The 27,320-nt window shown below is 39.2% G+C and overlaps 1 protein-coding gene across 1 annotated transcript in view; it reads left to right on the top strand.

The window, feature by feature from the left end:
* Positions 1–26,153, top strand: part of LOC117524952 (protein unc-13 homolog C-like) — a 495,429-nt gene extending 469,276 nt beyond the window's left edge. Inside the window, 3 exon segments of the mRNA XM_034186767.1 lie at positions 11,757–11,849; positions 16,976–17,135; positions 24,525–26,153. Of these exon segments, the coding sequence (XP_034042658.1) occupies positions 11,757–11,849; positions 16,976–17,135; positions 24,525–24,810 (539 nt within the window). The 3' untranslated portion in view covers positions 24,811–26,153.
* The last annotated feature ends 1,167 nt before the right edge of the window (positions 26,154–27,320 follow it).

Below are 27,320 nucleotides of genomic sequence, written 5' to 3'. Positions count from 1 at the left end.
CTCACAGGTGTGCCATACCAAGATGCTGATTAGACACCATGATTAGTGCACAGGTGTGCCTTAGACTGCCCACAATAAAAGGCCACTCTGAAAGGTGCAGTTTTATCACACAGCACAATGCCACAGATGTCGCAAGATTTGAGGGAGCGTGCAATTGGCATGCTGACAGCAGGAATGTCAACCAGAGCTGTTGCTCGTGTATTGAATGTTCATTTCTCTACTATAAGCTGTCTCCAAAGGCGTTTCAGAGAATTTGGCAGTACATCCAAGCAGCCTCACAACCGCAGACCACGTGTAACCACACCAGCCCAGGACCTCCACATCCAGCATGTTTACCTCCAGGATCGTCTGAGACCAGCCACTCGGACAGCTGCTGAAACAATCGGTTTGCATAACCAAAGAATTTCTGCACAAACTGTCAGAAACGTCTCAGGGAAGCTCATCTGCATGCTCGTCGTCCTCATCGGGGTCTCGACCTGACTCCAGTTCGTCATCGTAACCGACTTGAGTGGCATTTGGCACGTTGGAGAGGTGTTCTCTTCACGGATGAATCCCGGTTCACACTGTCCAGGGCAGATGGCAGACAGCGTGTGTGGCGTCGTGTGGGTGAGCGGTTTTCTGATGTCAGTGTTGTGGATCGAGTGGCCCATGGTGGCGGTGGGGTTATGGTATGGGCAGGCGTCTGTTATGGACGAAGAACACAGGTGCATTTTATTGATGGCATTTTGAATGCACAGAGATACCGTGACGAGATCCTGAGGCCCATTGTTGTGCCATCCAAGAACATCACCTCATGTTGCAGCAGGATAATGCATGGCCCCATGTTGCAAGGATCTGTACACAATTCTTGGAAGCTGAAAATGTCCCAGTTCTTGCATACTCACCGGACATGTCACCCATTGAGCATGTTTGGGATGCTCTGGACCGGCATATACGACAGCGTGTACCAGTTCCTGCCAATATCCAGCAACTTCACACAGCCATTGAAGAGGAGTGGACCAACATTCCACAGGCCACAATTGACAACCTGATCAACTCTATGCGAAGGAGATGTGTTGCACTGCATGAGGCAAATGGTGGTCACACCAGATACTGACTGGTATCCCCCCCCCCAATAAAACAAAACTGCACCTTTCAGAGTGGCCTTTTATTGTGGACAGTCTAAGGCACACCTGTGCACTAATCATGGTGTCTAATCAGCATCTTGATATGGCACACCTGTGAGGTGGGATGGATTATCTCAGCAAAGGAGAAGTGCTCACTATCACAGATTTAGACTGGTTTGTGAACAATATTTGAGGGAAATGGTGATATTGTGTATGTGGAAAAAGTTTTAGATCTTTGAGTTCATCTCATACAAAATGGGAGCAAAACCAAAGCATAATTTGGTTTATGATTAAAAGGAAAATCATTCCAGGTCCGACTTCCATGTCATGTTCTGTTATTTCAACATTATCATTGACAGTTCAAATGAAAGGTTGAATCTAGGATCATTTAAATATGCACTTCTTTTGAGATTTATTCCTCCAGGAGATCCTGAAAATGTATCAGATACAAAATTAATTTGGTTTCTGGAGCCCCGCAGGCCCTAGACCCCAGCTCCAGGAGGGCTGCACTCCCCCAAATCACCTGCAAATTTTCCTCAGATTTCACTATTTTCATTTCACAGCCCTTCGTCATAGTATGCCCATCAGAGCCAAAATGGAGGACATATCTGTGCCAAATCAACATACAGATCCAACTCAAATATGCTGTGGAGACCTAGAGTGAAAAAAAACACCTGAAAGTACTTAATATTATTGCTGAATAAATGAAATCAAAGGAGGCAAACCCCTGAAATGTTGCTGGACATTGCTGTCATGGACAGAAGGCTGTTCTAGCATATGAACAATCAATGTGCGTGGATCTCAGAGCCACTGTGACCCTTAATTGGAATAAGCAGGTATAGAAAACAAGTTAATTATATACTGGACATGGAAGATTGGACACTAGATCCAGCAGGGACATCATTCTGCAAATCAGTGAGTGTGATGGAGGCTTTTTTAGTTTTATTTATTATTATTTTATTATTTATATTATTGTATTTTGCCATTATTGGGAACAGTGGAGGAATTTCCAGTGTGTTCAGATGGATAATAAGAGCTGATCACTTTGTGTGCAAATGCATCATTAGTCTTCAGCTGCGAGTGGCCACTTTATTTGAGATACCAACACTGTCACTTGCTCGTGTGTTTGGTTGCTAATTCACATCTCCAACTGCTCTCCAGTCGTACCCAGTGAGATAACACCCTAAGGAGTGGTGCCTTCTTTTTAGCATAGACTCACTTGCAGGTATTGTTGCCATTTTGAGTTCACCTTTCTTAAATATCTTCTGACCATTCATCAGCGTTAACCACCTTCCAGTTGCCTTTGTGTTCAGAGACTTGGATGGAATCTCACTCCGTCAGGTTACTGTCTTTAGGACTCTGCAGTAATTGCATTTATGTCTGCAATGCAGGAGTCATTTCTGTCTTTCTGTGCGAAATGCAAAATGTTACGTTATTGTTGCCTCTTTAACCAATGCCCACAAGAGCTAGAATCCTCTCCTAGCCTTTTTAAACTTCTTTCGATCTCATTTTCTGTCTCTCTCTCAAAAATATTGTCATTAGAAATTGATGTCATTTAATGCTTCTCTCTGTCTCTCTTTTCTCTCAGTCATCACTGACCCACTTTTATGTGCGCTTTGTCTCGTTCATCTGTCTCTGTGCAGCACTGTTCGTTTGTCTTTTTCTGTAACAAGGCATCAGTACCTTCAGGTGTCCAGAGAAAATCGAGAGGGAATTCAGCCCAGATTGGCACTGAATCTTAAAGCGTTAAGCCTCATGTTCTTCAGCCTTGCAGGATGCCACATCGACATATGGAAAGAAACAGAATAGCAGTGGGAGAAATCATTCAGCTGGGCATCCAGCAGTCCAGCTGCTGACTGGCAGATGGGCATAGATGAACGTTGTTTCATTGTCTACTATTTTGTCCTTTGCTTCACACTACACCTCTTATCTCAGCCCCGCCTGTGTTGACACCAATTCACTCTGTTGTCCATCTTTGTCTGAAGTATTCTGCAGCGATGTCGGTGTACAGCAGTGAGATGGCCAATGTGCATTCGGTCAGTAAGCAGTGGGAAATGTGCTCATGCTTTGTGTAGCACAGCAGACACCATTTCATTAATCACAACCCCGGTGGTATGACAGCGACAGACCACGCCACGTGCTGCTTTAATTCTGAGATTTGTACATTCAGGGTTATCCTCCCACTGTATGTTTCCGTCTTTGCTTATGAGTGCTGAGGTTTCAACACATGGACCGTGGAGGTACTACAGGTGGGCCATGAGAGGTTACTAAAAATAAATTCATATGTACGTCTTTGATTTTGAATTTGATTTTTAAAAATGGTTAAAATGACCTACAAACATTCGATTATTGACAAAGTGACAAAGTTTTTTAATTCGGCACACAAAATATTCAAATAGAAAAAAAATGAACAATTCCACAAACAAACACAGACAAAACTAGTGAGTCCGAAAGGGTGTGGGCTGAAGCATTAGCGCCCACCCCTGCTAGTACAAGTCCAACAATTCTAATCAGTCATATTTACATAAATATAAATTCACTACTACATGTCGACACACAGACATACACATCAATATACTATTCACTTATTATTATGTTTATATAGTACCAGATCATGAGAAAGTCAAATCAAGGCACTTTACGCCAGTAAGGACTAACCTTACTTATTATTTCAAAATAATCAGAAATAAAAAAAACAAATACATGGGATTTAAATTATGTGTTATTTATTTTAGAATTTCAACCATTGATAGAGAGCAAAATATGTATAAATATGGCTGAGTGGTTCAAGGATGTATTGGAAATAAATGCATTATGGATCATGACAAATTCTTTCCTTTGAAAAGTACCAAGTTGTCACACTGAGAAAAAAGAAATCCTGTAAAGAAAAATGAAGCATCAAAATGCATTGTCATTTAATAAACAAATCAAGAGCTGCATACTTCAAATTTTTGCGGCACTCAGCTGGACTCCCTTGACCGCAACTGCAATTTGGTGTGCAGTTTTCATGACAAGCACGGAATGAGTTACCCCAACATATCAAGAGTTGAAGACTACTTTGCCTTAAGTGAACACCATGTTTGTCTGGAGTTACACCAGTCTGCTTTGGACTGACTCTGGGCCAGGCCAAGGCAATTGGAAGTCTCATCGAGCTCTGCCCCTTTTCTGACTTTTGCTCAGAAGCACTTGGCGCTGAATGCAGGTAGGCAAGAGATCCTTTGAAAAATTATCTAGGGAGTATCTGAGTTGTAACTTGACCTTTTTTACAATGTGAATTTGCCAAATGTGGGCTGCTTTAAACTGCTATAGATCATTATTTCCAAAATAATTGAAGGAGTCTGTCCATTGGAGGTGGTAACTGTGATGTCTTTTTAAGAATTAGTGAACGTGCGAATATAGTGTAGCTGCCAATATACAGTGCATCTGGAAACTGTTCACAGCACTTCACTTTTTCCACATTTTGTTATGTTACAGTCTTATTCCAAAATCGAGTAAATAATTTTTTTTCCCTCAAAATTCTACTCATAATGACACCCCATGATGACAACATGAAAAAACGTTTTTGTAATTTTTTGTAAATTTATTAAAAATAAAGAACTAACAAATCACATGTACATGTACATTCACACCCTTTACTCAATACCTTCTTGCACCTTTGGCAGCAATTGCAGCCTCAAGTCTTCTTGAATATGATGCCACAAGCATCTTTGGGCAGTTTTGCCCATTCTTCTTTACAGCACCTCTCAAGCTCGATCAGGTTGGATGGGGAGCGTCAGTGCACAGCCTTTCTCAGATCTCTCCAGACATGTTCAATCTGATTCAGGTCTGGGCTCTGGCTGGGTCACTCATGGACATTCACAGGGTTGTCCTGAAGCCACTCCTTGGCTGTGTGCTTAGGGTCATTGTCCTGCTGAAAGATGAACTGTCGCCACAGTCTGAGGTCAAGAGTGCTCTGGAGCAGGTTTTCTGTACATTGCTGCATTCATCTTTCCCTCAATCCTGACTAGTCTCCCAGTTCCTGCTGCTGAAAAACATTCCCACAGCATGATGCTGCCACCATCATGCTTCATTGTCACATCAGACCAGAGAATTTTGTTTCTCATGGTCTGAGAGTCCTTCAGGTGCCTTTAGGCAAACCCCAGGCGAGCTGCCATGTGCCTTTTACTAAGTTGTAGCTTGAAGCACTGTGAATACTTTCCCTGGCAGTAAAATGGCAGGCAAAAAAAAAATGTATTTCTTACAGTTATACAACCACTCACAAACAAGTGTAACCAATGATTACCGAGTATTGCCGGTCGGTGCTGTACACACCTGAGTAGATACCAGTCCCATTATACACGTATTTGTCAGCATATGTTATTCACACTTTTCCAGAAAGCTAACATGTCTGTTTACATCCCAAAACTGCCTTCTGTTAAAGAGAGCAACATGTTTTACATGGCATTAATGTTGCAGAGGAGAATCAGATGGAGGTTTCTGTGGATCACCTACTTTTGTTAAATCTTAGGGCCCCTTCACACATAGTGCGAATACGTACAATTCAGTGCAACTCATGGCGGTAGAGCTCGTATGAGCGCACCACGAAACATCGTACTGGCGGTCAGGCATGCAGGCATGCACAATGCCAGTGCGACGGTTAGTGCATGCCATGGTGTCTTTTGAGCAGGAACACAGCGTGTTCCATGCGGCAAGGTGCACCACATCGCGCCGCTGATATTGAGAAAAATTAAATAAAACCAGCTGTCTAATTAGTGAATATCACTGGGTTGATATAAATAATACATAACAGGGGACGCAATACAGAAGCCCGCAGTTAAACAACCCTGGTTAAATAAAAAAAAAAGCCACTCACGGGATTTGAACCCACACTCGCTGATTACCAGATGGAAACTTTACAACTGCACTACAATCACTGTCTTGTAACAGGAGCATGAAATGGCTAAAATCAACAAGCAGATAAACGTATTTTCTTAAAAAAAAAAAAAAAAAAAGCACTGTGATTACTGACCAAACGGCATTTGGTATGGTGTATTTCTGCTGATATATGACTGAAAATGGCGTATTTGTCATACTGCTGGGTTGTCCTGGTCCTGCGGCGCACTGGTCACAGCCCTCATGGCCCGACACGCATGTCCTGTCAGACGTGACATTGAGATCGCCTGCTACGTGTCCAAACAGACTGACAGCCTGTTTCTCCTTCACACATACACGTATCTGTGAAAACATGGGACATGTGCTGCAGCTGTAATGTCCAGGACCGGCAATGTCTCAACAGCTGTGAGCAGCCAGCCACACCCCCTGTCCGTTCAGCGCACAGACCAAGATGTCACTCTGTGATCAGATGAGAGATGACTCACCTGCCAGGGGGTTGTACACATGTGTTGGGGTGGGGGGGAGCCGACACTCTGACACGCCACATGTGCACTAGGCAACTTCACAGTCGTGGGGCGCTTAGACAGGTTTCACTGCCAGCTCAGGAATGATTGTCTGCTGACTGTTGTTGTGTTAATAGTGCGAATGGCCACACATTTTCTAAGTGCCAAACGAGCGGTGTTAGATGTTTGTGTGTGTCACCTGGAATTTGGTTGACACCTGCCAAGAGAGGGATCGATGGGCTCACACAGTGCACACTCTGTCTTTCAGCAGCTGGTGTGCGCAAATAGTTGTAGCAACAGGTGTACGAGGCAGCTACGATTTTACATGTTTTGCACACGATTCTTGCTTCATGCGCACTTTATGTGCAAATCGACCATATTCACACTATGTGTGAAGAGGTCCTCAACCCTGCTCTACACAAATCAAAGGCTGACTATTCACTGTTTTAGATAACAAAATTTCCGAATGTCACAGAATTTTTAAACATGTACAAAAATTCCCGAAGTGCTGACAATGTTCTTCAAAGCCACTTTTACCACATTTTACACCCAACATTAAGCCACCACTGGGTGTCCGATTATTTCTTGCACCAATAATGTTGACAGTTGGGCATCACAAACCAGGAAAATAAATGCTTCATAATATGTTAATCACGTTTAATTATAAAGAACTTGGACAGGATTGGATTAAAATGTGATTTGGACATCCCAAAACACCATTTTGTTTTTCAGTTGTGTTTGTCCTAACATCATATTTCTTCAGCTGGGAGGAAGGTGAGAGGACAGTAGTTCAATTGTGTGCAATTCTTTGTCAAAACTGAACACCTTATTGTTTAAAGGTATAGTGCCACTGTTTTGTTTTGTTTTTTCAAGATTTAAGTCATAAAAAGAATTTCTTTGGCACCACTATAATTTTATTCCTTAGCATTTAGATAAGAGATTCATAAAATGATTGCCAGTATGATCAAAATTCATGCTGTCTGGAAACAATTTAGAATTTCAACCCCTGAGTGAGAGAAATTCAAGGTTTGAGATGCTGTGACCAACATTTGGTAGACTTGGAAGTAATTTACAAAAGATCTTATGGATGTTAACGTAAAATGGGTCACAGTTCATTTCAAAACCTCACACATACGCACACACGCTTCCTCGTGTAGTTAAGTCTGCATGACAGCAATGAAGGAAAAGACAGTATGCACCATGAAATTTCACTCACTCACTCACCTTCAACCGCTTACTCCATTCCTTTTCCTTTTCTCTCAAAAATTCTTGAAAGGGTAGTTGTAAAACAGCTAACTGATCATCTGCAGAGGAATGGTCTATTTGAAGAGTTTCAGTCAGGTTTTAGAATTCATCATAGTACAGAAACAGCATTAGTGAAGGTTACAAATGATCTTCTTATGGCCTCGGACAGTGGACTCATCTCTGTGCTTGTTCTGTTAGACCTCAGTGCTGCTTTTGATACTGTTGACCATAAAATTTTATTACAGAGATTAGAGCATGCCATAGGTATTAAAGGCACTGCGCTGCGGTGGTTTGAATCATATTTGTCTAATAGATTACAATTTGTTCATGTAAATGGGGAATCTTCTTCACAGACTAAAGTTAATTATGGAGTTCCACAAGGTTCTGTGCTAGGACCAATTTTATTCACTTTATACATGCTTCCCTTAGGCAGTATTATTAGACGGTATTGCTTAAATTTCCATTGTTACGCAGATGATACCCAGCTTTATCTATCCATGAAGCCAGAGGACACACACCAATTAGCTAAACTGCAGGATTGTCTTACAGACATAAAGACATGGATGACCTCTAATTTCCTGCTTTTAAACTCAGATAAAACTGAAGTTATTGTACTTGGCCCCACAAATCTTAGAAACATGGTGTCTAACCAGATCCTTACTCTGGATGGCATTACCCTGACCTCTAGTAATACTGTGAGAAATCTTGGAGTCATTTTTGATCAGGATATGTCATTCAAAGCGCATATTAAACAAATATGTAGGACTGCTTTTTTGCATTTACGCAATATCTCTAAAATCAGAAAGGTCTTGTCTCAGAGTGATGCTGAAAAACTAATTCATGCATTTATTTCCTCTAGGCTGGACTATTGTAATTCATTATTATCAGGTTGTCCTAAAAGTTCCCTAAAAAGCCTTCAGTTAATTCAAAATGCTGCAGCTAGAGTACTGACGGGGACTAGAAGGAGAGAGCATATCTCACCCATATTGGCCTCTCTTCATTGGCTTCCTGTTAATTCTAGAATAGAATTTAAAATTCTTCTTCTTACTTATAAGGTTTTGAATAATCAGGTCCCATCTTATCTTAGGGACCTCGTAGTACCATATCACCCCAATAGAGGGCTTCGCTCTCAGACTGCAGGCTTACTTGTAGTTCCTAGGGTTTGTAAGAGTAGAATGGGAGGCAGAGCCTTCAGCTTTCAGGCTCCTCTCCTGTGGAACCAGCTCCCAATTCAGATCAGGGAGACAGACACCCTCTCTACTTTTAAGATTAGGCTTAAAACTTTCCTTTTTGCTAAAGCTTATAGTTAGGGCTGGATCAGGTGACCCTGAACCATCCCTTAGTTATGCTGCTATAGACGTAGACTGCTGGGGGGTTCCCATGATGCACTGTTTCTTTCTCTTTTTGCTCTGTATGCACCACTCTGCATTTAATCATTAGTGATCGATCTCTGCTCCCCTCCACAGCATGTCTTTTTCCTGGTTCTCTCCCTCAGCCCCAACCAGTCCCAGCAGAAGACTGCCCCTCCCTGAGCCTGGTTCTGCTGGAGGTTTCTTCCTGTTAAAAGGGAGTTTTCCTTCCCACTGTAGCCAAGTGCTTGCTCACAGGGGGTCGTTTTGACCGTTGGGGTTTTACATAATTATTGTATGGCCTTGCCTTACAATATAAAGCGCCTTGGGGCAACTGTTTGTTGTGATTTGGCGCTATATAAAAAAATTGATTGATTGATTGATTGATTGATTGATTGATTGATTGATTGATTGATTTAAGGGGCGCAGGGAGCTGGAGCCTATCCCAGCAGTCACAGAGCATGAGGCGGGGTACACCCTGGACAGAACGCTAGTCTGTCGCAGGGCCACATATAGACAGACAAACACACCCACACGCACACCTACGGACAATTTAAAGTTTCAGATCCACCTAACCTGCAGGTCTTTGGATGTGGGAGGAAGCCGGAGCACCCGGAGGGAACCCATGCAAACACAGGGAGAACATGCAAACTCCACACAGAAAGTACACAGGTGGGAATCGATCCCATGACCTTCTTGCTGTGAGGCAACAGTGCTAACCACTAATCCACTGTGCTGCCACCATGAAATTTCCCCCCAGATAAATACATCCTCTTCATTAAAATGAGCTGTAATTTTGCAACACTTTGCAAAAATAAACCTACATTACAATGCTTAGATTTTGGTAGACTAAATTTTCTCAGTTTTGTGAAATTTGAAAGGCCCTATAGCTTTAAATTATTTGGCCAGTTTCACTCATTCAACTGATTTTCAGTTCAAATTGTTTTCTTTCCTTCACTCGTCTCTGATACCATATGTGCCCTTTAGTAAATCGCAAAATTTGGCAGTTCACTATTTCACAGCTGGAGCATGTTTTTGAACAGCAGGACTTTTTGTTTTAAAAGTATTCATTTATTTATTCTCATGTTCAGCCAGAATTTATTGTTTACATATTTCAGCCAAGAGCTGGAATTACTTATTAAGGCACGGATGTATTAATTTCCTACAAGTGGAGGGTTTAATTCTCCTCCCAACCACACAGCCTCTCACAGCGTCATTACAATAAATCAAAAGCCTTGTTTCTTCATTACCTGCTGTAATAGATCCTGGTTGTTTGGCATGTATCGATTCACTATTTAGTCAACATGGCCCTTCATCAGCCAGACTGGCTGTTGCCTCTCGGTCTGTGGTGGTGAAAGACAAGAGGATGTTGAAATGAACACAATTTCCCACAATGGACAGCAACAAACACGTGGTCAACAGTCAGCTACAACTGTTTGCTGGCAAAGGGATGTGATGAGGGTATTTCCTCCTTCACATTTTGGTTTAGTCAAACGTTGCCTCAATCTGGCACAGTGGTTTTACACTTTGATGCAAAAAAAAAAAACACGCAATGGATTTATTAGCATGTTCTCAAATCCAGTGTTTCCTTATTGTCCTGGAGTTGAACAGATTAATGATGTCATTGTGTCAAATAGAGCTGCAACAGTTAATCTGAATCTGTAGAATTAAATTAATCACCAGCTAATTTAGTAATTGATTAATGATTTTGAGTCTTCTTTTTTAAATGTCCAAATTCTGATTTCAGCTTCTTGCATGTACTGTAAATGTTTTTATTTACTCCTCTCTGACAGTACATTGAATATCTTTGGGGTTATGGATAAAACAAAACATTTAATTTAAACCTATTAAATAATGAACAGTTATTTGCAGCCCTATGAAATATGTTGGGATTTTTTTTGTATCTTTGTGTGTCTCAGGAAGACAGAGAGAGAGAATAAGATTTGCTTATGTTTCTCGATGAATAATAAGTCCCTTCGGCTGCTTCTTTGTTTGCACTCAGGGTCACCAAAGCAAATTCGAAGTGAAGCTGCATGTTGAATTGGCAGAAGTGTTACGCCAGATGCCCTTCCTGATGCAACTCCATGTTGCATGGAGAAATGGGGCAAGGATGAGGTTTGAACAGAGAACCTTCCAAAAAAAAAAACAATTGTCTAATAATATTCAAAAAAGATGAGTGAATTAATCAAGAAGAAAAAAATTGATATATCGATTACAAAAATAATTGTTAGTTGCAGTGTGCAACATTATTTATTGATTGTATCAGAACATGTGCAGTGTATTCCATGGCTTTAATATCTGGGAGATTATTTTTGTTTGTATTTATGTCTGTGTCTGCATTGGGTCGAGCTGAGCCTAAAGCTGGAGGAAAAACTGACCGTATTTGCCTCCAGGCCGACACGCCTGAGGCTGAAATCAAATATTATACCCTGCTGTTTTTCTGTTTTCTTTTCAAGCTTTGATACACAGGGGTGTTTACACATTGGTTTTTGGATCAATTTCTAGATACCTCATTTACAAAAAAGCACATTCTCTGTTTTGGATTCCCCTCTCACTCACTTTTTTTTATCTCACCATCACTCTCTCTCTTTCTTTGGCTCCCTCTGCACCATTCCTCCATTCCCTCTACTGTCATTATGCCTCTTTGCAATTGTCCTGTTCCTATTTTGGTCTTTGCCCAGGTCAGTCATCCAATGGATCAGTTGGGGAGGTGTTGATGCAAGTGAATCTCATCTCTCACCCTGGCACGGGGGAGCACAAAGTCAGCGTGAAGGGTGAGCGCTCCCATACTTACACTCGCTTTTCATCAATGCATTTCAGATTTGTAACCTCTTCTGTGGGACTGTACAACTGTGTCCCCCAGCATTGATGTGGATTCTAGAACCTTGGAAATTAGCATTGTAAAAACATCTCTGCAATTGTTCAAAAGTTCACTGATCAACAGAAAATTCTCTTTTAAAGAAGAAGGGCCTTTATTACCTCCGCCAACAAAGTTGGAGGAGGTTATGTTTTCACCTGTTTGTTTCTTTGTGAACAGCCTGGTGCCAACAATTTTCTATATCTTGGAGAAGTGGAAAAATCCCTATCTTTTAACATGGAACGAATTTTCAAAAATTCATAATCCTGTCAAAAAGATCAAATTTCTTTCATATGTGAGAGCATTATGTAGGCTTTATCAACTGGCAACGTTTGAGCTGGATCTGATCCAGATTACAGTTTTTATGGCCATTTAAATTTAACATTGAAAACCCGATTTCATGTATATTTTACATATCTTAATAAAACGTGCCCCAATCACTCTCATATTTGAAAGTGAGGTGCAGACAGGCACTGACTCGCCTGACAAATTTTGATCTAGATTGTGGATTTTTGTGGACTTTGAAATTTAACATTGAAAAGCCCATTTAGTGTACATTTTGCATTATATCTCAATCAAAAGTGCCTCAATCACTTAAATTTTTCTGTTATGGATTTATCTACACCACAAAAATTGGATGGAGGTTCCAGTTTTCTGCCTGTTAGTCTATCTTCCAGTTATCAGTCGGAAACCAAGTGCCAAAAAACAATGACAAATTTTACATAGCAGAGATGACCAATGTTCTGTGAAAATTATCTGAAAAAGAATTCAGAAACCAAAAAAGTTGGAAAAATGATAACGCCACAAAAAACACTTTGATTCAAGTGCATGAACTAAATACATACTCCTGACATTTGATCACATCTTAAATTATTATGAAAAGACACTTCTAACAGGACTTTTACCTTGAAATATTTTTCCAAGGTAAAATTTTGTGGAATTGGTTTGTGCTCCACAAGCACGGTGTTCTAGTTGTCATTGTGTATACATGGATGCCTACATCGAAGTTTGTCCTCTACATTTAACCCATCCTGATTACAGTTAGACACAATCCAACCACTATGAGCAGTGGGCAGCCACATTCTGGGGCCTGAGGACCAACTGCAAATGTAGATACGATGACTTAGTCAAGAGTAGAGAAAGACAAAGGAGCAGACCCTAAATAAGCATGGTTTTGCCAGTGATAGTGAAATTTGATCATTGGTTATACTCATCAGGGAAAAATTGGCATATTTTGATTTTTTTTTTTTTTTTTTTTTTTTTTTTTTTTAACCTAAATGACAAATTTTATGTTTTCTTATTTTCTCAGTTTTCAGGTTGTACCAGAGAGCAGTCTGGTCAATGAATCAAATGCTTTAGAAAAATCAACATAGGCTGCAAATAAGCAGTGTCAATATTCACACTTGCATTCAGTGACCCAGGATGCAGTCAGTGGCTGAACTGATGAAAGCGACAACAAACATAGGACTTTTGGACACTAAGATAAAGTCCAGTCCATAAAGTATTTGGACATCGACACTAATTTTCCGTCTACACACCACCACAATGGAGTTGAAATTAAACAATTAAGATGGTCTTCTGGTCTAGACTTACAACTTTCATTCAAGGGGTTTAACAAAAAATACTCCATGAAGAAATTAAAGCCATTTGTATACACAGGCACTCGATTTTAAGAACCCATAAGTAATTGGGCAAATACAAAAACACTATTATAATAATAACAAATCATCACTTTCATGGTTAGTTTTCTTTCAACGGGTAAAGGAATGGATATGTGAACATTCTCAATTGAATATGTTTTGGACATAATTTACATCAGTCATTACTGTGTCATCAGAAATTTTGTTTTGATTGTTAGTAATAAAATGACTGAATATATGATTTGTGTTCAAATTTTGAACTGTGTTTTGACTACATGTCATTTGAAAACATCTCTTTGGGTTGTGAAACATTATGTACATTAGTTTTATTATTTCTGTGAAGGCTGAATGATTGATTCTGTTGTGGAAAAACTATGGAAACAAATATTACTTTTTACTCTGACAAGGAATTGTGTATTTTAGATTTCATTCATATTCTTTCAAAAGCTATAAAAAGGTTTTGAAATAAGCCAACACATGCATTATCACTATTATACAGAAAGAACTTTTCTCATCAATATTAGATTATCAAACCTAAAAAGTCCATATCTAATCAAACAGTACACCAAGCGTGAGCTGTGAGAACACCACAGTATCACCAAGCTCATTCCATCAGTGCATAAATTGTTGCTTTTGTCTCTATTGGCCATGTGCACATTGGTATTCTTATATAATTCATGTCTGCTACATTGTTCCGTGTTAACAAATTTAAAAATGTACAGATTTGTAGGTCTTTTTCCTTAAAAGCAGGCACTGTTTTTATACTTTTTGATTTTAGATAACCCTGCACTTCTTGTTGTTTTCCTCCTTATTTGTTAGCAACAAAAGTCAGACTCAGCTGAAAACATCTCCCACATGGATGCAAGACGCGCAGTGCAGCTGGCAATCAGAGATAATCGGCTGACAGCAGTAACAAAACAAAGTGATTGTCAGGAGAGTTAGGTTACTATGGCAATGGAAAATACATGTTTCTCTTACAAACAAACTCCATCTTCTGTGACTGTTTAGTAAAATAATGACTATTCTCATAAAGACAAACAGTCACAGGACAGCATTTCATTATCTTTGTCTAATCTGCATATGGGTGGGTAAATAAACTGGTAATTAATTTCAAAGATGTGAGGGTTTTCTTATATTTTGACCATTTTATTATTAACAAGTACAAGGGCACTCAGAGAGTGCATTCCTATGCCAAGTGCAAATTGTCCTCTGTTTTGCATGTTTTTCCTTTTATCTCTTTCAGTTTCACAGTGAGAGATATTTCTTTGCTTTTCCAACATTCTGAGACCTAACTGGGACCTTTGATTCCTGATCTTTAACCCTGAACATTGATCAGGTCTGCTAACCATTGATGCTGATCACTCTTCATTTGGGGTGTCACAGTACATGTGGTTGTATCGAACCTTATGGTGCACACTCAACGGTTCGTGCACAGAACTGTACGCCAATTACGCGGTATGACTGCAATGCGTATTTGCTTCCATAAACCACAGGCATTTCAGCGAGCTGCACTGCTCGTGTCCACAGACTGCATCATGCTCTGTGCAGCAAGGTGGGGTCAGGCACCTCAGTCTGCTGTCTGCATGTCAGTGGAACAGAGGAAATGGTGAGCCTGCCAGTTGAAGCAAGCAGTGGCAATATTCCAATCAGAAATTTTGGAGACAAATGGAATTGGTTAATTTTACCTTTTTCCTCCAAAGTATGAACCTAAAAGCGAAAGCATGCCGATGCATATTTGTGCTGAATCACTGTCTCTGGATGAGCCCAACCATTTCAGTTCAGACAGACAACGCCACCAGCTTATGACAAAATGTAACGTTTTATATGAATTAGTATGAAATTTCACAGATGAGGTGGCGACACTGCGTACAGTTATTTCAAACCTCTACAGAGTGTGGTTTTATGAGATGCCGTCTTTGAGCAAAAATGAAAAACTTACAATGGACAAAATATTGAAGGCGGTCTGGATTGACATGTCATGCGACATAAAAACAAGCAAAAAACAAAGCAACACACTGCACAGTAAAATCATCCCAATGCAAGTGAGAAGAATGTAAACCAATTCATAAACGTTTAATGAAAAAAGTTTACACTTACACTTTGTTTCATAGTGCTGAAGTGTCTGACAGCAGCTCTCTGCTGCTCACAGATTACAGCTACTATATAAAAATTTGAAGAATTTTCAAAACCACCGATCAAAGATCAAGGATCAAATGCATGATCTGCAGTGGGTCACCCCTTTGAGTCTGGTCTGCTTGAGGTTTCGTCCTCAATATCATCAGGGTGCGTTTTTCCTTACCATTGCTGCCTGTGTGCTTGCTCTAGGGGTTGGTGAGGTTAGATCTTACTCATTTAAAGCGCCTTAAGGCAGCTTTGTTGTGATTTGACGCTATGTAAATGTAATGTAAATGAACTGCCCTTGGATCTGCATCAAGGATGAAAGGAAGGATCAGAATCAAGGATAAAGGGCAGAATTTGCCTCAGTCAGGATCAAAGGAGTCTGGCTCAAAGATCAAAAACTGGATTAAAGGTAATGATCAAAGACAAGATCCTCCACTCGATCCAGATGCACCACCAAAATTTAACAAACTCTTCCTTGAGCCAATGTTTACTTCTCCATCAAATTTAATTGAAACCTCTTAATATGCTTTTAAGATAATTAAGACCAAAGTCATGATCCATCTTCTGATCCAGACCAGAAATAATAACATATAAGCTCTTGCTTGTCCAAGTTTTTCCTTTCCACCAAATTAAACTGAAATCTGTTCACACCTTTTTGGGGGATCCTCCAGACAGACCGATGACAATGAAAACATGAACTCATCAGTGGCTGCAATTACATTTAAAAAATCTGCATTCTTGAAATAAAGTACTGACATTTCCAGAAGTAACTTTGGCAGCCAAAACACCATATGCATTATTAATAAATGAGCCAAATGAGGGGCTGTGGCCACCTAGAATTTATTCTGTCACAGTCAGCGAGATATCCAGGGTATAAATATTATGTTTCTATAGCTTCAGTCAAAATACTGCACTGTATTAAGGGGTGTTGTTCTCTTTATCCTTCATGGCAGACTTTTCCTGTGCAGCATTTGTACATGCAAATCAGCAACACGACTCATAGGCACTGTCTTGCAGGCATGTTTACCTTTTTTTAAAAAATCAGTTTCTATTGTTAGTGTGCCAAAAGTGACTCATCCTATAATGACATTTTTATTACATGTAGGCAAATACTGCAATAATAAGATGTACTTACAAAAAGGAAACATTCATGAAAAGTGCACAACCTGTTTTTGTTTTTAAACAGTAGATGTCCATTGCAGAAAGTGAACAAATAAAAAGACTGTCCTTTACTTTATCTGCTCTGTGTTACTTAATATGGTATGTTTTCTACATTACCTAGTGGTCGCAGTAAACAACATCAACTGGCAGACCAACGCCATGTTCCGGCCATTTGTCGAAGTCAACGCAGTAGGACCGCACCTGGCTGACAAGAAGCGCAAATTCAGCACCAAGACTAAGAACAACAATTGGTCACCAAAGTACAATGAAACATTCCAATAGTGAGTAATCCTGATTCATTCATTTTCAGCCCCGTGTGATTTTTGATAGTTAGAAATGTGTGAGCAATGTTTTGTGCTGCGACTCAAAATTTTTGATTTGAGGTCATATTGAGAAACACCTGCAGTCAAACACAGCCAGTGTTACAACTTGTATTGTCAGCTATAGGTCTGCTGAATCAGTGACCATTTAAAATAAATAAAAGTTGTCTTTTAAAGACAATGATAATGACAAGTTTTCAAAACAAGCAGCAGTGGCCTTGGAAAAGAAACAAGCTCACTGTAAGATGCAATATAACATGACCCACAAATGCTCCTAATTTCCATCATGCATGTTATGAAAACATGGCAGACAAGTCTATGGAATATAATATAGAGTATGCAAAATTAAGTTTCTTTTTATATTGATCTGTCCAGTGGTGGGCACACCTAACCAAAAAAAATTAGCTTCGATAACCGCTAATTCGCTAACTGAAATATTAACTTTCATAACAATAAACTGATAGAAAATTTAGTGGAAGATACAGCTAACTGATAACCGCTAACTTTTAGTATCGACTCCGGTACACTGTCAGGTACTGACAAGCCAGTTTTGAGTTTAAGCACCACTGATGCTTCTGAGTAGAATCAAAGGTGATCACAGACCCAACACAAACAATGAGTCAGAGCTTCTGTCTTTGTGCACCATGCCCACTGCTGTAAGGAACAGTCATTTACACTCACAGCATACAGTCCACCAGACGTGGGCAAAAGGCATAAACAGAAAAGCAGGTTTGACTTATGGTTTGATTTAAAAACCATACTAATTCCAGACGGTTTGTTAATATTAACGTTAACTCTGTCATTTTTGCAAAGTGAAAATATCACAAATATCTTTTAGTTTTAAAGTAATGCACTAATTCTGAAAGTTTGAGCATTAAAACTCACAGATGCCAAAAGGCATTATGGGAAATTGAGCCTCCTCATCACTGGATGGTTGTAAAAAAAAAAACACAACACACAAGTTACTATAACGTGTGTATTGGTTTTTACAAATACATCTGCATTTGTAAACATGTTAAAAAACTAATCATTTGTTTAAAAAAGGCATTTGCAAAACTGGAAATTCTGTTTAAGTGTGATATAGCGCACTGAATGTCAACCGTATGACAGTAGGATGCTATTTACACTCCCATCCAGTAGATAGCATTGTTCTATGCATTTTGGGTCAAAATCCATCTTCCTCTTTGCAGCCCCTCTCAAGCTCCATCAAGTTGGATGGGGCTACAAACAACTGTTTTGATAATCGACTAGTCCCGGATTATTTTTGCAAATAATCCAGTAATCACATCATATATAAATTGTGTCTTAATGCACAGCATGTAGCTGCTCTTGTATAACCATCATTAACCTCAAGTTTGAAGTGTTTAAGGTATGTGATAACTAAAAAATAAAGATAATTGAAACCTTGGTCGCCAACCATGGACAGGGGTCTCATGTCAGTCACCAACATGTTCAAGATTGCTTCAGTCAGGATATTTGTTTGCCAAGGTGTGCACGTTGTTGCTTTAGTAACAAAGTTGCCCATTGAAGAGGAACATATTTTTTGGCACTGTCACATAGCGTAAAACATCTGCATTATCACATTTCCTATTCAGACATGAAATCACTGTTAAAACATTACAGCAAACATAACGTGTGCTATGGTTAATGAAATTGTTATTGTTAATATTAACGTTTACAGCTATCAATATACGTTAAGTAGCTCACTATAGACATTAATGTTATCTGCTGTCTACCTAATTATCTTACCGAGACTATGGTCCCTCTTCATCAGAATCAGCCACAATGTGTTTCCTTCTCAGATTTTCCTGCATTGCCATTGTACTGCCGTGGAAGGCAAGTTCTGCCTTGCAGATTTTGCATTGTACATTTTTCTCTTTAAGATGGTTAAAATGCTCCCAAACCTTTGAGCGCCCTTGCTGGCAAGCCATAATATTGTTTGGGCATAACTTTTCCAGTGACATCACGGCTGACCTGGATTACCACTACTGCGCCATGCGCGTCAAGGACAGAAAGGCAATCAAAGGTACAGCGGCAGTTTTGAGAGAAAAACACAGCTTTAAAAAAATGACTGATTATTCAATTAGTTGCTGACTATTTTGATAGTCAATGTAATCGTGACTTATTGACTAATCGTGGCAGCCCTAGTGCACAGCCATTTACAAATCTCTCCAGAGATGTTCAGTTGGATTCAGGTCTGGGCTCTGGCTGTGTCACTCAAGGACATTCACAGAGTTGTCCTGAAGCCACGCCTTTGATACCTTGGCTCTGTGCTTAGGGTCATTGTCCTGCTGAAGGATGAACTGTTGCCCCAGTCTGAGGTCAAGAGCGCTCTGGAGCAGGTTTTCATCTAGGGTGTCTCTGTACATTGCTGCATTCATCTTTCTCTCAATCCGGACTAGTGTCCCAGTTCCTGCTGCTGAAAAACATCCCCACAGCTGCCACCACCATGCTTCACTGTAGGGATGGTGCCTGGTTTCCTCCAAACATGATGCCTGGCATTCACACCAAAGAGTTCAATCTTTGCCTCATCAGACCAGAGAATTTTGTTTCTCCTGGTCTGAGAGTCCTTCAGGTGCCTTTTGACAAACTCCAGGTGGGCTGCCATGTGCCTTTTTTACTCAGGAATGCCTTCCGTCTGGCCACTCTACCATACAGGCCTGATTGTTGGATTGCTGGAGCTCTGACAGAGTTACCATCGGGTTCTTGGTCATCTCCCTGATTAAGGCCCTTCCCCTCAGATCGCTCAGTTTCAACGGGCAGCCAGCTCTAGGAAGAGTCCTGGTGGATCCGAACTTCTTACACATATGGTTGATGGAGGCCACTGTGCTCATTGGGACCTTCAAAGTAGCAGAAATGTTTCTGTACCCTTCAGCAGATTTGTGCCTTGAGACAATCCTGTCTCAGAGGTCTACAGACAATTCCTTTGACTTCATGCTTGGTTTGTGCTCTGACATGCACTGTCATCTGTAGTGTTGCCACAATAACTTTGAAAAGTTACTTTATTAGTTACTTTTAAACAGTTACATTTTACAGTTACTTCATTAGCAGCTGCAGGCAACTTGTCGGCAGCTGCTGAATGTAACTAATAAAGTAAATTAGTAATATAACTTGGTTATTTTTAAGATTGAATACTCAGAAAGTAACTATTAATTACTTTGCTGATTAGTTACTGCAATCTTAAGAGTAACCAAGTGAGATTACTTATTAGTTACAAGTTGTCAGCAGCTCCTAATAAAGTAACTACATAAAGCTGCTAATGAAGTAACTGTATAAAGTAACTAATAATGTACCTTTTTAAAGTAACTGTAGCAACACTGGTCAACTGTCGGACCTTATATGTAGGCAGGTGTATGTCTTTCCAAATCATGTCCAATCAACTGAATTTACCCCAGGTGGACTCCAATTAAGCTGCAGAAATACAGGAAAACAGGATGCACCTGAGCTCAATTTTGAGCTTCATGGTAAAGGCTGTAAATACTTATGGACATGTCGTTTCTTAGTTTTTGTTATTTTTAAGAAATTTGCAATGAAAAAAAAAAAAACCTTTTTCCACATGCGCAGGAATAATCAAGAATTTGTGTAATTATGTGGAAATCGTGACCTGATTGGGAGATAAGGTTTAATGCGTGCATTTTCCTTTACACAATCCAGAGATTTTATGTGTATTTTTGGGGGAGGGGGGGTGTTAGTGTTTGTTGATAATACATTGCAGGTCTTGCAGCTGTTTTTAATTTAAATTAACCACAGCGAGAACATTCACAGACACTCAGCGCAGACTTTGATAATAAAGTTTAAAAATATATTTGTAAAACTCTGCACTCTGCTCGCTGTGTCGGTCATCATCGCGCTGTGGGACACACAAACACACCACCACCCTCCCCCCACCTTCAGAGTGCAAACAGGACACAAAGAAACAGAGGGACTCACTGCCAGAAGGGGAGAAAAAAAAAACTAAACAAAAACAAGACTTGATTTTTGAACATTTTGAACGTGGTAAAATTTATATCTTTATATTTTTCACCAGGATGGTGTCAACATGAAATCTGCTTTCTGACAGCCCAATTGACGGACATCCGTCATAATGACGGAGAACTTTAATTCCTAAAATTAAGAGTAAATAAAAAATAATAAATAATAAATAAATAAAATATGTATGTAAGTGTAAGTATAAATACAAGTATAAAACTACAAATACATGTCTCAAAGTATAAATAAAAGACCCAAATAAATTTGTTCATGCATTTATGTCCAACTCCAATTCCAATAAAGTTGGGACATTGTGTAAAATGTAAATAAAACAGAATACAATGATTTGCAAATCCTCTTCAACCTATATTCAGTTGAATACACCACAATGACAAGATATTTAATGTTCAAATTGATAGATTTTATTGTTTTTGTGCAAATATTTGCTCATTTTGAAATGGGTGCCTGCAACACATTTCAAAAAAGCTGGAACAGTGGTATGTTTCCCACTGTCTTACATCACCTTTCCTTCTAACAACACTCACTAAGCATTCGGGAACTGAGGACACTAATTGTTGAAGCTTTGTAAATATCTTGTCTTTGTGGTGTATTCAATTGAATATAGGTTGAAGAGAATTTGTAAATCATTGTATTCTGTTTTTATTTACATTTCACACAATGTCCCAACTTCATTGGAATTGGGGTTGTATTTATGTATTTATTCTTAATTCATGTTTGGTCCTTCATAACATCAAGGTTAACAAAATGTTAATCGGTAAGTTGTATGTACACAAATGTTAGCATTTATTGTTTGTTATGCTGCATTTTACAGAGTACATGACTGGGCTTTTCCAAAGCCAAGAGAAGAAGAAGAAGAAAAAACAAAGACAAAAGTTACCCGACAACCGGCCCTGAATTGGGCCAGATACTGGCCTCTCTCTCCTAGCCTGTAATTGGTTGGTGGCCGAGACGCTGACGCCAGCCTCACTTTCACTGCTCGCCTATTGGTCGATTAGGAGTGGAATTCCCACTCCAAAATGGAGGCCAGTATCTGGCCCAATTCAGGGCCGGTTGTCGGGCTAAGACAAAGGTTAACTTTAAAATGCTGTTGTATAAAAAAGATCATTACGAGTTGTGATAGAAAAAAGCTCCAACTGTTCCAACTCCAGTTTAGCCTTCAGCATACTCATGACAATCTGCTGCACATCATGCATTTTAATAAAATGCTTAATACCTTCTGTGATATGCAGTGAATTTACAAATAATTGTAACTTTATTTGCAGACTTGTCTATTTCCAGTTACGAAAATGCTGTTTTTGTAGCACTTTTCAGTGTTTTAGCTTTAGAGATCTGATTTGTTGACCTTTCTGTACTACATTTCTCTTAGCTCATACAACTAATGTAAAAGAGCTGCGGTGCTGTAATATGTCAGTGTGATCAGTTATCTCCACTGGGCCAAGATTCACTCCTCCAGTTTCACTGAAATTAGAAAAAGAGGTCAAGCTGCGTGACATACTTCAAAAACAGCTGAAAGAATAGGCCGGGCTGTATGTAATGCCTCGTTTGAATAAAAAGTGTTCATTTCACTTGCTAAACATGATTCAGTTGTCTCATCTGTCTCATATACAAGAAGACTTGTCACCCAGCCAGACTCTGACTGACACATCATATTCAGCTGTAAAGAGCTTCACGTCGGTGTCAAAAACAACATGCACATTGCTCATGAACAAGCTGCTCCATTTTCAAGAATGTTAGACAGGAATACAAAAGTAGTCATTTTAATCTCACCTGCTGTCTGCATGCAACAAAAATACACTTTTGTTTTCATTCCTATTTTACATACATTGAAGGAAAAGACCCAAGATTTCTTCTGTGCACACAAAAGCCTTATTTTTGTCAAATTGTGTTCAAAAATGTGTTAAAATCTGTTAATGAGCACTTCATCTTTGCTAAAATAATCCAGCCACTTGACAGGTGTAGCAAATCAAAATGCTGAAGAAACAACATGATTATTGGTCATGCGTTCCTTGGACTGGTCACAATAAAATGTGCAGTTTTATCACACAGCACAATGCCACAGACACTAAGTTTTTGAGGGAGCATGCAGTTAGCATACTGACGGCAGGAATGTCCACCAGAGCTGTTGCCTGTGAATTAAATGTTCATTTCACAAGCATGAACCACCTTCAATGTCATTTGACAACCACAAGCCCCATGTAACCCAGCCCAGGATACACACATCTGGCATCCTCTAATACTGGTCAAGATCACGCGTACATTTTAAAGTGTTTTATTTTCACCAGTCCAAGGCACATCTGTGCAATAATCATGCTGTTGAGTCACCATTCATTGAAATTTCCAGAGTATATGTCGCAGGTATTTTTTTAACTAGTTTGGGAGCTTTTATGATTTATATTCCAGTGCAACTTACTGTGAGTAACAAAAAATCATGGTTGTTATTAATATAATAGTAACACTTGATTTCAAGCTTTTGGAGGAGTCAACACACTTAACACATACTAAAATAATAAACACTAATAATAAGATAAGATCAACTTAATTGATCCCAACAGCAATGCACAAAAATCCCAAATTAAAGAGCTGGGGAGGAAAAAAAGTCAAAGGCACTCACATTTTTATTGTAGTGTTTGACACTGTGGGCCAGCAATCAGTGTTCATTTGCATCTAAATGAGCACATTTATCTTGCTTATTTTTTAGAATTTAAACATTCTTTCGATACAAACCAGGGCTTCGAGCATAAACCCACTGTGCAGTGTCCGTCCATGTCCAACTGACCATTCCTTTTGTCCAAACTGAGTCAAATTACATGCAGTATGTTCTCCAACACACATATTTGTCCATCTTCCTTATTTTTGGAATTTTAAAGGAATTATGTTAAATAATGGCACACACTGTGGTGTTCGTATGTGCTACTGAGTTTCTGTCCTCGGCCCCACGAAATGTTGTGTTAGTGAGTTCCATATGCAGAAAAAACCTGCAACTTAACACTACCAGGCAAACATTTGCCTGGTGCTGTATACTCTGAAGCGATTTATATGGGGTTTTTGTTGTTGTTGTTGTTGTTTTTCTCCAGGAGGCATTTTTTGACAGGTACAATTTATATTCCTGAAAATAGGGTATGTCCATGAGGTGGACAGATCATCTCAAAAACAGTGCTCACTAACACATATTTTATCAAATTTGCGAACAAAATTCAAGAGAAAAAAGCCTTTTGTGTTCAAAGAAGTCTTGAATCTTCCTTCAACTCATGGAAAAAGGGCACATAAACAAAAGTGCTGCATTTATATTTTTCTTGACTGTGTACCAGTAAAACATTTCTTTGCATCACAGTTTCTCCTTCCCTCTGCCATTTTTCCCAGCATTCTGAGTAATGAACACGGTCCAGAAGCCTACGAGCTGCATGTCTCAGTAAAAGACTACTGCTTCGCCCGTGAGGACCGCGTCATTGGCATGACGGTCATCCAGCTCCGCGAGCTGGCAGACAAAGGCAGCTGCTCCACCTGCTACCCGCTGGTGAAGAGCATCACCATGGACGAAACGGGCCTCACAATCATGAGGATACTCTCCCAAAGGACCAACGATGAGGTGGCCAAAGAGTTTGTGCGTCTAAAGACAGACACACGCTCAGCGGAGGACGTATCATAATGTGGAGCGAAACGCGGTATGACAAGGGTCTCTTGTTGTCTTAACTGAGAGAACGAGAGAGAGAGAGTGAGCAGTAGCAACTTTTGTTTTACTTTGTTTTTTGAGATACTGGAAAGCAGATGAAAAGAATTGCCCAACGTGAAAGAGAGAAAGCCCCAAACAGGCAAGAAGGAGAAAGGCAAACGCGAGAGTTGTGTGTGTTTGTTTTTGTGCATGTGTGTAAAACATCTGTTGGAATGTTCATTTTAAACTACAGTATGTACAAGTGTTTACTTACCGTATGCTAAGTACTATATTCTATTAGTTAACAGGACATGAAATACATTTTTGTATAACATTTAGTCTTTCTGAACAGAGATTTGTTCCAATAAAGTGCCAAACCAGTGGAAAAAAGAACAAAACAGACTCATAAGAGTTATGGTGAAATTAGTATGTTTCGAATTTGCTCGATTATTTTGTCCGGTGTAAGTCATTTTCTGACCGTGTGGCGTTTTGATTGTTGCAAAGTGTCTCATTTTGCACCCTCGTTTTGCATCACATTCTTCAACACTGCACTGTTGTGCATGTCCCTTTCTTGGCCATGTCTCTCCCATGATTCCACAGCGACCACAGAGCTGGGTCCGTTCCCCTTGCCTTCAAACTGTTTGTATTTTAAGTCAACCTGAAAAAATAGACCGTGTTTTTTAAATGGCGATGACTGCTATGTAAACCTTAATAAGTGTTTGTAATTTTATAACCATGACAACAATGACGACAGCCTCCAATGCGAACAGACTTAGAAAGGATGGAAATGTTTTTTGGCTTTTTGTTTGTTTGTTTTTTTCTTTTCCTTTTTGGCTTCTAGCCTTTTTGAATGACCACTGTGAACATTAGCTTTGGAAGGCAAGCTTACATGACATTATTGACAGTTTAATATTATTTCATGTTTTAAGGTACTTTTTTGTTTCTTTGTTTGTGATAAACTGCCAAAGTTATATAAAATATTTGTACAAAAGCAATCCATTACATGTATGAAGATATATATGTACAAGTCATCTATTACTTTTTCAATGCTTAATATTTTATTGTTAATAGGGTGGTACTAAAATTATTTTTTTTTATTTCATGTGAAGCTGTTAACCAATATGAAAGTTGCACATGTTACTTTACACATTAGTTCAGTTAGCTTCTGTCATTTGAATGATTTTTCTTCATAAAAGGAAAGAGTCTAACATTTGGTAAATATGCAACATTCCTATGTATTGCACTGATGGCGAATTGTATGTCATGTAAATATATTTAGTGAGATATTGTACAAAAGTCTACTTTTCTTCAGTGTGCATAAAGTATGCAAATGTGTTAAATCATGTGGGTTATTTCAAACAATTTTCTAGTAAACACTTCTTTAACACCACAGGTTTGTAAATTCAGCATTTTTAGGATTCAAACATATTTATTACAATTTGAAAAACACAAATGCCCTCCTGTGGGTTGGGCTGTCAGTGAAGCAGCAATACACATGTATTGTTTTCATTGGCACACTTGTGTGGACATAACTCAAAAATGGCTCAATGGATTTAATTAAAATTTGGTGAGAACTACTTGGATATATATAGAGGTGACCAGTGCGTTGCCCGTGGGGATCCATGGCGTCTAGATTGGATAGTGTTTATAAAATTCGTAGCTAACATTTTTCAAGGGTGGTATTAAATTGTGCAAAGTTTCGATAACGAGATGAAATGGCATGTGAGTCCAGAATGTTTTTACAACCTTAGACCTTAAACCTCAACAGTTTTTAGAAGAAAAACTCATCACTTTTATTTCCTGTTAATTACATTTTTATGTTTACTATCTTAATGTATTTATACATTGTTTAGGTTCTTGCTATCATCTACACACTATTATGATAATTATTACTTCTAATTTGTCATTTGATTTTTAAATGGACCACAGTGGAAATAAGTTTTCACTTTGTGTCATCCATGTATTTTTAATGTATTTACAGTTACATTATATACTTACATTGAACTTGCTAAATAAAATTGCACACATACATGTACACTTCAAGCAAATAAGTATTTGATCCACTGTTGATTTTGCAAGTTTTCCCACCTACAAAGAATGGAGAGGTCTGTAAGTTTTATCGTAAGTACACTTCAACTGTGATACAGAATGTAAAAAAAAAAAAAAAAAAAAAAACCACATTGTATGATTTTGAAATAATGAAATAAGTATTTGATCCACTGGAAAAGCAGACCTTAATATTTGGTACAGAAACCATTGTTTGAAGTTACAGAACTCGGACATTTCCTGTAGTGGCCAAGTTTGCAAACTGCAGCAGGGATTTTGGTCCCCTCCTCCATGCAGATCTTCTCCAGATCTTTCAGGTTTGGAGTTTCAGCTCCATCCAAAGATTTTCTATTGAGTTCAGGTCTGGAGACTGGCTAGGTCACTCCAGGACCTTGAAATGCTTCTCTACGGCGCCTCTCCTTAGTTGTCCTGGCTGTGTGTTTGGGGTCATTGTCATGGTG

Source organism: Thalassophryne amazonica, chromosome 2 (assembly GCF_902500255.1).
Source record: "Thalassophryne amazonica chromosome 2, fThaAma1.1, whole genome shotgun sequence".
NCBI lineage: Eukaryota > Metazoa > Chordata > Actinopteri > Batrachoidiformes > Batrachoididae > Thalassophryne > Thalassophryne amazonica.
The sequence above is the reverse complement of the archived record's forward strand: the minus strand, read 5'-3'. Positions and strand labels throughout refer to the sequence as shown.